This window comes from Cherax quadricarinatus, chromosome 42 (genome assembly GCF_038502225.1).
Source record: "Cherax quadricarinatus isolate ZL_2023a chromosome 42, ASM3850222v1, whole genome shotgun sequence".
In the NCBI taxonomy this organism is placed as follows: Eukaryota; Metazoa; Arthropoda; class Malacostraca; order Decapoda; family Parastacidae; genus Cherax; species Cherax quadricarinatus.
In genome coordinates, this window is record NC_091333.1 from 13,585,305 (window position 1) to 13,601,877 (window position 16,573).

General features: G+C 42.2%; 1 protein-coding gene across 3 annotated transcripts in view; it reads left to right on the forward strand.

The window, feature by feature from the left end:
• LOC128695708 (peptidyl-prolyl cis-trans isomerase FKBP4-like) overlaps positions 1 to 11,537 on the forward strand; it is a 127,340-nt gene extending 115,803 nt beyond the window's left edge. For all 3 annotated transcript variants that reach the window (XM_070093297.1, XM_070093299.1, XM_070093298.1), the window contains one exon: positions 7,652 to 11,537. In XM_070093297.1, the coding sequence (XP_069949398.1) occupies positions 7,652 to 7,792 (141 nt within the window). In that variant the 3' untranslated portion in view covers positions 7,793 to 11,537. The remainder of the gene's footprint in view (positions 1 to 7,651) is intronic.
• The last annotated feature ends 5,036 nt before the right edge of the window (positions 11,538 to 16,573 follow it).

Below are 16,573 nucleotides of genomic sequence, written 5' to 3' on the forward strand. Positions count from 1 at the left end.
AATTCTTCAGTTAGGGCTTCAGGAGATACATAGTACTTTTGGCAGAATGAGTATCAAGTAAAAAGTAGTGATAATTAAACCTAAGAGAATAAGAAAAAGGAACTCCTTGAAACAAGATTTGTGTTAATTACTTTTGTTTCGTGGAATTAAAAAAGAAATTCACTCCTTAATAGATCTTTGGTCAGTATCACTGACAGAGGATTTTTTTGTAGTGTATCAAGACCTGTTACATAGACTTTATGATGTTTTAAAGCACGGAAACTTTAAAAGAAAATCTGTGTCAAGTTGAAAGGTCTACACTTCCATGAAATATTAATACTTCGTTTGTATCTAGCAGGATTTCAGTTCCAACATAACTGGAGGATACATGTTTCACTGTAAACAATATCATTTAGCTGCTTACATGGCAGATCATTAAACAAGCTAAAGAAAATAATTATTCATATAATTACAATGAGGAAGCTTTGAAGACACGGCTTAATAATGTACCTTATTCCCGTATGTTGTGTACTGTTCTGTGAATGCAATGTCTGTACCTGTACTCTTGTCATAATGTGTTCATTTATTGAAATTAATCCTCTTCAAGGGGGGCTCCTTGGCGTGGTGAAGAGGCTCTTGGTCTGAGGAATTAGACCTATCGGTCTTCTTCCTCAGACCGAACCTAATTACCCCCCAATCTCCCCTCCCCTATCCCATCCTCCCCATCCTCCCCTTTTTCCTTTCCTCCTCCTCCTCCCCACTCCTCCCTTTTGCCCTTCCTCTTTTTGTCCTTTGGGATTTCTCCCACAGGCACGCTAGTTCCTAGGTAGAGGAAAGGACACCGGGGTCGATCCCATTCCGTTGAGGTTTCTTGGCGGTGGCGTAGTTTGCCGTGGAATCTGGATTGCCTAGGGATGTCCCGATCCCTCTCCGGTATCCCGGAGTAGCTTTGGGTGTCTTTTGGGCGACGGGTGTATCTCTGGAAGCCACCTTTCGGATTCCGGGGGTGGTGGCTGAAGGAGGTATGCTTTGTGGCGGATATCCGGCCGCCCTCTCTTTTGTCCACCGAGGTAGCTCGGCAGATGTGAGGTTGCTATCCCAGATTGCTGGTTTACTGGCATGAAGGGTAGGGTATGGCACGGGTTCCATGCTGCATCTGCGCTACTAGCGGTGTCGAGTCCTCTTGGGCGCGGAGGGAGATTTCTGGCCCTTTCATTCCTCCTAGGAACTATCCCTCCCCGGTCCCCCCTTTTTTTTTTCTTTTTTTTATTTTTATTTTCTTTTCTTCTTTCTTTTTTTTTCTTAAAAACAAAAAGAAAGAAGTAACCTAACCATGGCAGCCCTAGTCCATGAACCTGGTACCCCCGGGCCCCTTCTTGATACCGCACCCCGTTCTGACCCCGCCTCGTCTTTGGACCACTCTTCAGACATTCCTCATGCCTCTGTACCTATTGCCGGTGCTGTTTCCTCACCTGCTTCAGGTGCTGAGGCCTCGACTGACTCCTTCGATTTATCAGACCTTCGCTCTCCTCTGACTATGCTTCCGGCCTCTCCCTCTACGGTGCGGCAATTTTCAAATCGCCGACCCGTTCCACGTCGGACCAACTCTGGTCCCACGCCTAAACGTCAACGACAATTACCTGCTGATGATACTTCTCCACCTTCACCTTCTCGTTCTTCTCAGAAAAGATCGACACGTCCTTCACTACCTTTCCACGCTCAGTTTCAGACTGAACAGTGGACTAAATTCTTCACTTTACGACCAACTTCCTCTACTGCCTATCTTTCTGACCATAGTATTGGCAAGGCACTCCTACGCCATGTTGGTAAAGATATTTCTTTTCATGCTCTTAAGAGCGGTACGCGCATCATTACCGTACAGAATGCTACCCAGGCTCGTGAGCTCTCTCGTCTTTCCCATATAGATACTGTTCCTGTCACCCTTGAAAAACATCATTCCCTCAATTCTTGTAGTGGTACCGTTATTCTGCCCCATACCATAGTTCAGCAAAATTTCCAGACATGTGGCACCGACATTCTAGAACAGCTGGAACTCCAAGATCTCCCAATCCTCAAGGTAGACACTTACGTTCTTCCTGCCCGTGGGCGGAGACGATACCCTAGCAATGTGGCTCGTTTAACTTTTGACAGCCGAGAACTCCCATCCTCAGTTTATATAGCAGGACATCGGTTACAAGTTCGAAAGGTGATCCCTACACCACAACAGTGTAGAAATTGCTGGCGATTTGGCCATCCAGCGAAATATTGCAGATCTATCGCCGAATGCCCAGTCTGTGGTGCCGATGACCATTCTAATACGTCTTGCAATCGATCTCCCTCTTGCCTTAACTGTCATGAGGCTCACCCTTCGTACTCTCGCCGTTGTCAGGTCTATTTAAACGAGCGGGAAATCCGTTACCTCAAAGAGACAGAAGGTCTCCCTTATGCCATGGCAGTTTCTCATCTCCGCCTCCAAGGGAGACTCCCACGTGTTTCTTATTCCCGTGTTTCAAAACGTCCCCCCACTTCTGGTATCCCATCTTCTACACCCACCTCTGTGGTTACCTCTCCCATAATCACTCCTGTATCTAATCCTTTTGCTGTCCTCGGCTCAGACGTCCCTACTTCAACGCCTCAGTCTAATCTCGCTTCTTCGAGTTCTCTCTTACAAGCCTCAGTATCGACGAGACCTCGTACGACACCTCTTCCCAATCGTCCCTCTACTTCTCAAAAGTCAAAAAAAGGTCCGGTAACACCTCCTACCCATCTTCCACCTCCTCATTTTACCCTCCCTGTCTCTGTCCCTAGTTCTTCCCCTCTCACTGGCTCAGTTACAAGTGCAGAGGTTCACCCTCCTCCTCGTAATGTACCTTCCTCCCCTGTTCCCTCCCAAGTTTCTTCCTCTTCTGCTACCTCCCAGGTTCCTGTCTCTTCTGTCCCCTGCCACGCTTCTCCAGTTCCCTCCACCCTTTCGCCTCCCCCTACCTTGGTACAGTCCAATACAGTTCCAATCTTTACTCATCCTCCCCCTACCATTCCCAATATTGTCTCCCATACAACATCTCTGAATTCTGAAACACTTGAAGCAATCTCTGAATATATTGCAGAGACCAAACCATCAATGGACACTGATCCACCTTCCGCTCTTTCTCTCTCCTCTGCTCCATCTGCGCAACTCCTTTCTTCACAGCGCACCGTTCCTTCGCTGCTTGAACATTTTCCACTGCCTCCGCATGTGGACTTTTCTAACCCTCCTAGTCCGTAGGAACCCTTACCTGCGGATTTCAAGTATCTTTATCATTGCCATTCATGGCCTTTTTACAGTGGAATATACGTGGCCTCAGGGGTAATCGGGGTGAGCTTCAGATGTTACTCTCCCAGTTTGCCCCTGTTGGTGTTTGCTTACAGGAACCAAAATTACACTCTGCTGTTATTTCTCACATCTCAGGCTATAATTTATTGTATTCTTCAGATCCTTTTCCTGATGGGACCTTTAATGAAAGTGCCCTTCTTCTCCGCACTGATATTCCGTACCATCAGCTATTTGTTCATACTTCGCTGCATTACACAGCAGCCCGTATCCACTTACATAGGTGGTATACGCTCTGTTCTTTATATCTCTCTCCTTCTCGGGCATTATCTATTCCGGATTTTGCCTTCCTTGTTTCGTCATTACCGCCACCAATTCTGTTACTTGGTGATTTTAATGCCCACCATTTTCTCTGGGGAGGGTCTCACTGTGATTCCCGTGGAATTCAGTTAGAGGCTTTTCTTGCCACCCACCCCCTCCATGTTTTAAATACAGGTACTCACACCCATTTTGATCCTCGGACTCATACTCTCTCTTGCATCGATCTCTCAGTTTGCTCTTCCTCCGCCGCATTAGACTTTACTTGGTCTGTTCTCCCGGACTTACATGACAGTGATCATTTCCCAATCATTCTTACTTCCCCTTCATATTCGCCACCTCTTCGCACCCCACGCTGGCAATTTAATCGGGCAAATTGGAACCTTTACTCACACCTGACTGTTTTTAAAGAGGTTCCTTCTTCGTCCTCCATCGATGAGCTTTTACACCTCTTCTCATCCTCCGTTTTCACCGCAGCTTCTCATTCTATACCCCAAACTTCGAGCAGGCATTCTCAGAAATGCGTGCCTTGGTGGTCTCCTGCTTGTGCTCGTGCAGTACGTTTGAAACGCGCTGCATGGGGCAGGTACCGGTACAATAGAACCACAGAGCGACTCCTTGATTTTAAACAGAAGCGTGCGATCGCTCGCCGTGTCATCCGTGACGCTAAACGCACTTGCTGGCGAGATTATGTCTCCACCATCACCTCTGCTTCCTCTATGAGTGCAGTCTGGAAAAAAGTACGAAAACTGAGTGGTAAATATTCTCCTGACCCGGCTCCTGTTCTGCGGGTTGCCGGTGTTGATATAGCAAACCCACTAGATGTTGCCAATGAAATTGGCAATCATCTGGTCCGTATTTCTCAGGGACTCCATCTATGCCCCTCATTTCTTTCCTCAAAGTCTGCCAGAGAGTTAGCACCCTTGGACTTTTCTTCTCTCAGAGAAGAACAGTATAATGTGCCTTTTACACTTCAAGAACTGGAGGCAACACTCTCAGCTTGTCGATCATCGGCAGCTGGGCCCGACGACATTCATATTCGTATGCTACAACATTTACATCAGTCAGCCCTTGCAGTCCTATTACGCCTTTACAATCTTATTTGGTCACAAGGAGTTCTTCCACAGCTGTGGAAATCCGCCATTGTTCTCCCTTTCCGCAAACCAGGCACTACGGGACATGAAACCTCCCACTATCGTCCCATTGCTCTTACCAGTGCAGTTTGCAAAGTAATGGAACGTCTAGTAAATAGACGTTTAGTGTGGTATTTAGAGACACACAACAGTCTCTCCACTCGTCAATATGGCTTTCGTAAGGGACGTTCTACCATAGACCCCTTACTGCGCTTGGATACGTATGTTCGTAATGCCTTTGCGAATAACCACTCAGTTATTGCCATATTTTTTGATCTTGAGAAGGCATATGACACAACTTGGAGGTATAATATTTTAGCCCAAGCCCACTCCTTAGGCCTTCGAGGCAATCTACCATCCTTCCTTAAGAACTTTTTAACTGACAGGCATTTCCGTGTTCGGGTTAATAATGTGCTCTCCCCGGACTTTATCCAAGCTGAAGGTGTCCCCCAGGGATGTGTTCTGAGCACAACACTTTTTCTCCTTGCTATTAATGATTTGGCCTCTAGTCTTCCATCAAATATTTGGTCATCACTCTATGTTGATGACTTCGCTATTGCCTGTGCAGGCGCTGACTGTCACCTCCTTACAGTTTCTCTCCAGCATGCAGTCGACCGTGTTTCCAATTGGGCCACCACACATGGGTTTAAATTTTCCAGCACTAAAACCCACCAAATCACTTTCACTAGACGCTCTGTCATCTCTGATCATCCTTTGTACCTCTATGGCTCACGTATCCCTGAACGTGATACAGTCAAGTTTCTGGGCCTCCTCTTTGATCGTAGGTTATCCTGGAAACCTCACATTACCTCTCTGAAGGCAACTTGTCACAGCCGGCTGAACCTTCTTAAAACCCTTGCTCATCTTTCGTGGGGAGCTGATCGTCGAACCCTCCTTCACCTACATTCCACCCTTATTTTATCGAAACTTGATTATGGTGACCAGATCTATTCAGCGGCATCTCCTGCTACTCTCTCTAGCCTTAACCCCATTCATCACCAAGGATTACGTTTATGCCTTGGTGCTTTTCGCTCTTCCCCTGTCGAAAGCCTCTATGCAGAAGCGAACGTTCCATCCTTATCCGATCGCCGTGATGCCCATTGCCTGCGCTACTATGTACGCTCTCATGATCTCCGCAATCCTTCCATTTATAGAATGGTCACTGATATTAGTAGACATTCTTTATTTGTTCGCCGCCCCTGCTTACTCCGTCCCTTCTCTCTTCGCCTTCATTCGCTCTTGTCTTCTCTTCAACTACCACCTTTCTATGTACATGTAGCATCACACTTTTCCCTACCCCCCTGGGAAGTTCCAGCTGTTCGAGTCTGTTCTTTCTCCCTCCCTTGCTCGAAAGCCCAACTGTCTACGGTCGCTTCCCGCTCTCTTTTTCTTGACCACTTTCACTCTCATTCTCATGCCATTGCTGTGTACACAGATGGTTCTAAGTCTTCTGACGGCGTAGGATTCGCAGCAGTGTTTCCGGACAGCGTCGTACAAGGGCATTTACTATCTTCAGCTAGTATTTTTACTGCTGAATTATATGCCATCCTTACAGCACTTATCCGTATTGCATCTATGCCTGTGTCATCATTTGTGGTTGTCTCAGACTCCCTTAGTGCTTTACAGGCTATACAAAAATTTGATACACCTCACCCCTTAGTCCTCCGTATCCAACTTTGGCTACGCCGCATCTTTACTAAGCATAAAGATATTGTTTTTTGTTGGGTCCCTGGTCATGTTGACGTACAGGGCAATGAACAGGCAGACACTGCTGCGCGGTCAGCAGTACATGACCTACCAGTTTCTTATAGAGGTATTCCATGTACGGACTATTTTGCTGTAATATCTTCCCACCTTCACACCCGTTGGCAACAACGTTGGTCTACTATGCTCGGCAACAAACTTCAGTCTATTAAACCGAGTATAGGTTACTGGCCGTCTTCTTATCACCAGTGTCGAGGTTGGGAGACTACTCTCTCCCGTCTTCGCATTGGCCATACTCGTCTTACTCATGGATATCTCATGGAGAGGCGTCTTGCTCCTCTCTGTGAGAATTGCCAAGCTCCATTATCAGTCAGCCACATTCTGTTGGACTGCCCACTTTATCAACGAGCACGCAGAATTTACCTCTGTCGTCGTCTTCGCCCCGCTGCTCTCTCTTTACCTTCCCTTCTCGCTGATGGACCCACCTTTCATCCGGACTCTCTCATTGACTTTTTGACAACGACTGACTTACTCCACAAATTTTGATACGTTCAGCCCTTTCTACTTGTATCTCTAGCTACCCTCTACCCCCGTACTATCCCCTGCCCCGCTGTTTTCTGTAACCTGCTGATCATCCCCCCTCCCTTCTGCCATCCAATTCCCTTGCTTCCTTCCCTACCCTGCAGCGCTGTATAGCCCTTGTGGCTTAGCGCTTCTTTTTGATTATAATAATAATATTGAAATTAATATATAAAAATATATTGGGCTTAACTGTAGTACTAAATTTTAAGTGTGTGTGAAAAGCATTTGCTTGTTTAACTTAAGAATTAGGCTTTAACTAGTAAAAAATTTTACCTAACTGTATATAGCCTCACATAACCTGTTAGTATGTATTTAGTAATTTTCCCCGTATAACCTTGCTTCTCAGTATTATTACATACTAATTTTTACTAATGATTGATATTAAAGATGAGAGCAGAATTTTTTCATTGAGTTTCATTAATGGCAAAACATTAATAGGATTATAGGAATAATTCGTCCAAAGAAAGTGGGTATAGAGGATGTCAAATAAACATAATATTCATGGTACATTTGTCACTCCTCTCTTTGTGTTTTGTGTGTGAAAATAAACATGTTCATTTTGCTTTTGGATATTTTAAGTTTTATGCAGCTTGTATACTTTTGGTAATGTATCACTGTTTTTCAGAGAGAAGAAGCAGAAACAAACAGGTGGAAGGATGTGATGGCTGGGGATTTAGGGGAATGGGGAAATGCTGAAGAGAAGAATGATTCTGGCAAGAGTGAACTGGCTAAGTTAGTTAATATTGATGGAGTTCAAATGCTTTAATGATCTCATTTTTATCTCTTTCAAATAATATAATGGATTTTTAAGTCACTGTATAATGCTTAATGCATCATTGTGGAATTTAATGTGAATTCTTGATTTTGGAATTATATTGAAAATTTGATGAAAAGATCAGTGTAGATTAACTATTTGCTTTAAACTAGTAAGATAAAAATTATTATTTCATACATGGAAAATCTAGTAATGACACTTCTCAAAGAAAATGGCTTTGTAAAATTTTGTAAATTTAAAAGTTTGAGGTTATTGTTATTAATTTTTGTGGAAAACTTTTATTAGTTACTTTCCAATCATGAATGATGTGTATTTAGAACTATTGTACTGGCTTTGACCAAAAATTACTTTATGAATTAATATAAATACTGCTTATATCTTTATTATTAGGCATTTTATATTGTTCCTAGGAATTTTACTACTGTACAACCAATTTATGTGATACTGTAGGATGATGAAATGATATCAGAACAAACCAGTTAGTCTATTAAAGCTGTGTAGGATTTTAGTTGTTGAATTTACCAAAAAAAAAAAAATGAGTACATACTGTACTTCATGCCTTTTATGGCATGAAGTCTCTATTCTTACTGAATTTCAGAAATTACAGTGCTTGTATGTGTATGTATATACTGTTTGAACTTGCTGTTCATGTTCTTTGTAAATACAGTGGTCCCTCGTTTTTCGTAATTAATCCATTCCAAAGAGGGTGACTATTATCGAAATTGACAATTTGCGAAACCATTTTCCCCAGAAGAAATAATATAAATACAATTAATGCGTTCCAGACACCCAGAAGTATTAAAACAAAATAATTTTTTACATGAAATATAGATGTAGATACACAGAAAACAATGAGACATGAAGAACGAAACATTAACAGCATAACACTTAAATGTATTGGTGATTCTTCTTAGTGTATGGAAGACTGGAGGAGGGGAGAGGTTGGATTAATTACTGTTTGAAAGGAGAATCCCCATCCATAAAGATTTCAGGTATGAAGTCCTTTTCTGGAGTTACTTCCCTTCTTCGTTTTTTACTGTCGCTAGGACCAGCTTGAGAACCGCTGCACACCTGTGGCACTAAATACTTGGCCAGAGAGCTCTGTTTCTGGCATCTCTAAAATTTCCCTAAAATGGGTCAAGACTTTGTCATTGTACATGTTGCCGACACGGTTTGCAACAGCTTTGTCAGGGTGATGTTTCTCCACAAATCTTTCCTCCTGAGTAATGTAGGTCGTCCTTGGCATTTTCTTCCAAAAGAGTCCTGTTTCATCACAATTGAACACTTGTGGTTTGAATTGTTTAGTCTTTACGTACAGTGGACTCCCGCATAACGATTACCTCTGAATGCGACCAATTATGTAAGTGCATTTGTACGTGTATGTTTGGGGGTCTGAAATGGACTAATCTACTTCACAATATTTCTTATGGGAACAAATTCGGTCAGTACTGGCACCTGAACATACTTCTGGAGTGAAAAAACATCGTTAACCGGGGGTCCACTGTACTCCTTGAATTCACTTAGAATTTTTCAGCTACATTTTTGTCTGAACTGGCAGCCTCACCATGCCTTATCACACTGTGTATGCCACTACATTTCTTAAATCTCTCAAACCAGCCTTTGCTGGCCTTAAAATCACAAATATCAGTACTCGTTGCAGGCAATTTCTTTACGAGATCGTCATGCAACTGCCTTGCTTTTCACAAATAATCGACTGCATGGGACCATCTCCTGTTAATTGTTTCTCGGTGATCCACACCAACAATAACTTTTCAACATTTTTGAGTACTTGCGATCTCATTTTTGTGAGCATATTCATATAGTCGGACTTGAGTCCTGGAAATGGGAAGTACAATGCCTGCACTTTAAAGGAGGGGTTTGGGATATTGGCAGTTTGGAGGGATATGTTGTGTATCTTTATATGTGTATGCTTCTAAACTGTTGTATTCTGAGCACCTCTGCAAAAACAGTGATAATGTGCGAGTGTTGTGAAAGTGTTGAATGATGATGAAAGTATTTTCTTTTTGGGGATTTTCTTTCTTTTTTGGGTCACCCTGCCTCGGTGGGAAACGGCCGACTTGTTGAAAAAAAAAAAAAATTACCCCCTTTGCAACAGCAACTTCTTGATTTCTTTTTTCTTGCCCACGATGGTAGCAATGGTTATATGGGGTTTCTTAATATATCCTGGCCAGCTCTGCCACACGTACGCCACTTTCATGTTGTTCATTGATGTTTTTCTTGAATTCTATCATATTTCTCACCTGGAGCCATGGTGGCTTATTTAGCAGTTGCAAGCACTAAAATGAATGGATTATGAAATGTATCGTATAATCTTGTGAAGTGATGGTCACTTGCTGATAAACAATAGCACACTGGCTGGGAATGGAGTGAGACCGCTCGGGGCCGTGCGTACACATTCGGGATGAACGACTATTTTCGAGTCAAACGACGATATGCGAGTCAATGTTTTGACGAAAAAGAGTTACGATTTTCGAAAATTATGACTTTCGATGCTTATAAAAAACGAGGGACCACTGTACATATAAAGAGCATTATACAGTTTATTGAATAAAAATAGGAGGTAATAAACAAAGTACAGACACTAAATATAATACTCCAGCATTTTTCCTTAATTCAGAAGTGATTCTGGCATTTTTTAATTAATCTTTGTTAGAAGGTCTATTAGTAGTGCTCTTTTTTTATCATTGAAGCAACCATGCTTGTTTTGCTTTTAGTAATAGGACTATGAAAAATATTTACTTGGTATACAAGTAGTAAAACAAGTCAGGCAGAAACTTGAGACAGAGGGAAATGTATACAAGAATGAATTAAAATAACTTCAAGAGAACTGGAAAATAACAAGGGTTAAAGTTGTTAATGCATTAGTGTGGGTAAATCAGCTGACATGGATCTTTGTCATATGATGACCTGTTGGGTGATACCATAGTCCTATGGTGGGGACAACACAAGAAGCAGCTGTTGATGTAGGGTTCTGTGGACTGAGGTGTCTACTGACACACACAAATGTGGTAGCTTAGCTATTGGCCTATGGTGGGCCACGGCAGTGACAGTTGGCTCAGTGGTCTGTGGCTAAAGTGAGTGGAGAGTATTTGTTATTAAAATGTGGCCAATGAGAGCAATACATGTTTATTAGAAAGAAGATTCTTGAAAATGTATTCATGAATAATCAAGGCAAAAACACTATTCTGTAATTCTTGTTATTGCAGTAAAATATTTAAGAAGATTCTGTCTGAAAATAGTTATAGTTCGGTTTTTATTTGTAAATATTGTACAAATGACTGTATGTAGTATATAAATGGTTAAAGCCAAATTAAAAAAAATCACATGCTGTACCATCTAACATCATTCAGAAGTCAAGCAAAATGCTCAAGACAAATAGGTCGCTTGTACTTTTCATCTCTACCAGAAATGGTAGAACTTTGTTAAATTGCTTCTACTTACTACCAGTTGTATGAATAATATTTTTCCAATCCAGTATAATAATTTCCTTTCTAAATTTAACATATGTTGATTTCAACAGTTTGTTCATTCATTTAATATCATCATTGAAAATATAAAGATGTAAAGGAATGCATACTTGCATACAAAATATAATAACTTGTGCTTAAATCCCATTCTTTGTGTTTTTTGAATACTGCCCTCCTCTTCAGTCCCTTTGACTTACTTTTTCCAGGCACATTTTTACTATAGAAATAAATAATAAGGCTTGATAATATTCATTGTACTATTTCTTAATTCCTTAAAATTCTTTAGGGGCTAATATAAAATTCAAGTGCTTGCCCATAGAAAAATGTTATTGTAACATACAATACTCAAAAATATTTTTTACTCATTAAAGTTGGATCTGGGAATAAACAGGACTTGTCAGATAGTAAAACCTCAATTTAACAGATCCTGCTGTAACAGGTTTAGGATTTAACAGACAAAATCTGTGACTAGACAACTTTTGGAAACAAAGGACCTATTTTTTTTTTTTATCCCATTCACTGCCCCAACCCCCAAAATTAAAAGTGCTGACAGTGTTGCAATTTAAAGAAAGTCTGGCATGGAAGAGAATCTCTTTCCTGAAGGTAATGACACCAAAAATTTAGGATTTGATGTAAAACTTGAAGAATTATGTATATGTAGGTATACAAAGTTGGCAATCTGGGAGCAACTTAAGCATCAATGAATTTGCCCACTTTGAGTTTTGTTTTAAGCCAATTCTATTGCTCAGTTTGACCATCTCTTAGCTATTTTCAGAGTATGTCTTCTGTTCTGTCGATGGAACACAAGAAACCACCCTTTCATCTATCAGAACTACCCCATAAAAGTCACACACATCTGTAATTTGGTGAATTTTCCAATTTAAATAAGTCCAAAATAAACATTATGTGCATTCCAACCACTAAAGCAACCTATCCTCTGTTCATTATTCATGTCCCCCATCTATAAAGCCAATAAAACAGATTTTTTGGAAGTTGGACACCTTGAGCTTCCTCAGAAAAATCGTAAAATAAAATTTAATATTTCTGCTAGTTTGAGCCCTATTTCATGCTACTTCCTGTCCTAAAACTGACCAAAATCATCTCTGTTTCAGCATTGTTTTTATTCTATCAACTGATACCAAGAAACAGCCAAAAACAACATAAAAAACATCTTGGAAAACACCTCAAAGATTAGATCAGAGGTTTGCTTTTCCCATCATGCACTGAAGGGGGCAGGAATTTTTTTTTATACTGTACACATACTCCAAATAGACAAATTCTTTCATGTCTTGGCCAAAATTTACCACTCGTACATATTTGAGGGTTGTGTACTGGAAAGAAAGACTGTAACACTAGGCTGAATCACTGGATTGCATCACTGGCTGAAATACAGCACTGTATCACTGGCTGGATCACTAGGTTGCATCACTGACTGGAACAGCAGACTGAATCATTGCCTGAAACTACACTGCACTGTTGTTGATGTTCAGGGCAATGAGCAGGCAGACTCTGCTGCACGGTCATCAGTACATGACCTTCCCATTTCATATAGGGGTATTTCATTCTCAGACTATTTTGCTGTGATCTCTAGCCACCTTTGCAACCATATCAAATGTAGGTTGGATAAATGCATAAGTGAGAGGGGTTGGATTTAAGTGGAACTTGTACATGAGTAATAGATTTATCAAAGCTTATTGCTTGGGTAGCATTGAAAATGGGTTGGGCAAATATTGTTAGTAGGTTGGATTTACAAAGGACCTGCCCAGTATGGGCCAACAGGCCTACTGCTGCAATGTTCCTCTTTATAATCTTATGCTATGTCTGAGTTGATTCATAGCAAATTACATTCTGTCAAGCCATGTTTAGGATCCTGGCCTTCGTCTTATCATCGATGCCATGGTTGCTAGACTACACTTTCCCGTCTTCACATCGGGCACACACGTCCCACTCGTGGATCTTTCATGGAGGTGCCCAGTTCCACTCTGTGAGAATTGTCAGGTTCCAATTTCAGTTTGCCATATCCTATTGGACTGTCCTGTTTACCAGCGAGCATGCAGAATTTGCCTCTATGACGGTCCCACCTTTGACACAGACTCCCTCTTGATTTTTTGAGAGCAACAGATTACACAACCTTTGATTATACTTCCTTAGCACTCCTCACTGCCCTTACTAACTCTACCTCTGTTATTCTCTCCACCCTTGCTAGTTTCAGATCAAGTAGTATATTAAACAGTTAACATACCCTACCCTGCAGCACCTATGACCCTTGTGGGTTCAGCGCTTAGTCTTGATTGTAATAATAATACACTGCAACACAGGCTGGAATACTAAGTTGCACCACTGACTGGAGTGCTAGGCTGCATCACTGACTGGAACACTGGACTTAATTACTGGACAGGCTGCATTACTAGTTGGAACACTAGATGGTACCCTATACTGCATCACTGGCTGGATTACTAGGCTGCATCATGAGTTGAAACACATAAGTGGAACCCTAGACATGTATAAATCACTGGTTACAACACTGGCTAGAATACAAGACTGCATCACTGTCTAGAACCCTAGACTGCATTACTGGCACTGGAACACAATGCATCACTTTCTGGAACACAATGCTGCATCACACTGGAATATTGCACTGCGTCACTGGCTTGAACACTAGAATGCATCACAGGTTCGAGCACTAGGCAACATTACTGGCTGGAAAACTAGGCTGGAGCTCTAGACTGCATCAGTGATTGAAAACCTACATCAACTGCCTCCCAGCATACATAAGGGGGATTACCAATAGACTCCTGGCTGTCTTCAAGAAGGCGCTGGACAGGCACCTAAAGTCAGTACTTGACTGGCCGGGCTGTGGTTTGCATGCCAACAGTAACAGCCTCTTTGATCAGGCCTTGATCTACCATAAGGCCTGGTCACAGACCAGGCTACAGAGTCACTGACCCCCGAAACCCTCTCCAGATATACACCAGAAAACAAGACTGCATCACAAGCTGGAACATTAAGCTGCATCACTGGTTTGGACACTAGGCTGCATCACTGGCTGGAACACTAGAGTGCTTCACCGGTTGGAAAACAAGGTTGAAACATGACTGCATTACTAACTGGAACATAAAACTGCATCACTCGCCATAACACTAAACCGCATCAGTAGTTAGAACATTAGGCTGCATCACTGGCTGGAACACTAAGCTGCAACTGACTGGATCACAAGACTGAATCAATGGCTAGGGTACTAGGATGCACCACTGTCTGAAAGATTAGACTGCATCAATGGCTGGAAGACTTGGCTGAAACACTAACTTACATCTCAGGCTGGAACACTAGTCTGCATCACTGGCTGGAACAAAAGACTATCACAGGCTGGAACACTAGGCTGCATCATTGGCTAAAGACAAATGCCAAAAAAAATAAACTTTTTCTGGATAATTTGACAATTTGATAAGTATCACTGGCTAAAATATAGAGGTATTCCATTCTCTGACTATTTTGCTGTAATTTCTACTTACCCTCGCAACCTTTGGCAACAATGTTGGTCTGATATGACTCTTAAATTACATTCTATCAAACCAAATTAGGGTTTCTGGCCGCCTTGTCATCGATACCAAGGTTGGGAGACAACACCACTGTCTTTGCATCGGACACACTCGTCTAACTCGGGTATTTCACGGAGAGGCATCCTGTTCCACTTTGTGAGAATTGTCTAGTTCCTGTTTCAATTTCCTATATTCTATTGGACTGTCCTGTCTATCGATGAGCATGCAAAATTTTCCTCCGACGTCGTCACCGCTCTAACATCCTTACTTTATCTTCCCTCCTTGCTGATGGCCCCACCTTTGACACAGACTCCCTCTTCGACTTTTTGACAGCAACTGGTTTATTACACAAACTTAGATAATCCTTCCTTTAGCATTCCTCACAGACTCTCCTAACTTCACCTTTATTGTCCTCTCCACCCTTATGCTTAGATCCTGCATCATTTCCTGTCCTGCAGCACTGCATGATCCCAGTAGGTTTAGTGCTTCCTTTTGATTATAATAACATATTTTGGGAGGAAAGTGCTGGTAAAACAAATTGTTTTACTGTGACCCCCTGACCTCGTTCAGTGGTGACGTTGACCTCGTTCTGTGAACACATGTACTTAGCTGTGTTGACCTGTACTTAGCTCTATGAGGATGTGTCTGGTGTACTGTCTGTGAATCTGAACCAAGATGTCCTCCATTGAACAACTTTACCAGCAGCTTAGGGTAGCTAAGCTCAAGATACAATGATTCACGGAGGAAAACAAGAGGATTCATAGTAATCCTCCTGTTGTGAGTCCTCAGGTTAGGAGGGAAACCTGGTCAGTGACTGGGCAACATGGAACGAAGCTGAAGATCTAGAAGACCAATGGAGTGGCAGAAACAATGAAGAACTAGAATACTACTGTGGAAACTTCGAACCCATTTTCTGTGCTACCCTGCGAATGTGGGTTGTTTACTGGTAACGTCATAACAAGCACCAAGGAAGCATTGGCAGACCAGGGTGAGTCGACATCCCTTGAAGTCCCAACGAAGACCATTCCAATGAAGGCCATCCCAAAGAAGACCATCGAGAATGCCACGAACTCCGCCAGTGAAAGTAAGAACATTGTTTTAGTTGGGGACAGTCAGGTTAAGTTTATGGATAGGGCTTTCTGTCTTAGAGATAGGAAGAGGAACCAGAGGGTATGTTTTCCTGGGGCTCAGATGGAAGATATTCTTAGCCGTCTAGATGACATCATGAAAGATAATGGGAGCAATCCTATTATCTGCCTCATTGCAGGAGGCAACAATGTTGGCAGATGTAGGAGTGAAGACCTTGGTTAGCAGGTATAGGACATCAACAGAGATAATTAGGAAGAAGGGTGGGAACCTTGTGATATGTGGCATTTTGCCCAGGAGTTGGAAATGAATAGTTGTCCAGGGCAATTGGTGTCAATTGCTGGCTGGACAAACACTGTAAGGAAAATGCAGTACCATTCATAGACAAGTGGGACCTCTTCTGCAGCAGAAATTACATGTATGCCAAGGATGGGGGCCACTTATTTAGGTTTGGGGTGGGGGTCCTGACCAATGCAGTGGAGGGAGCTGTTAGGCCTTCAAACTAGAAATGGTGATATGGGTTTTTGTGGAAAATCAATGAATTCTCAGTGTAGCGATAGTGTGTGTTTTAGGGAAACCAGTTATAGGCAGAATGAGGTAGAGTTATTGGTGACTAGTGGAAAGCCAGTGGCACTAGGTGACAAGGACAATAACAGGGA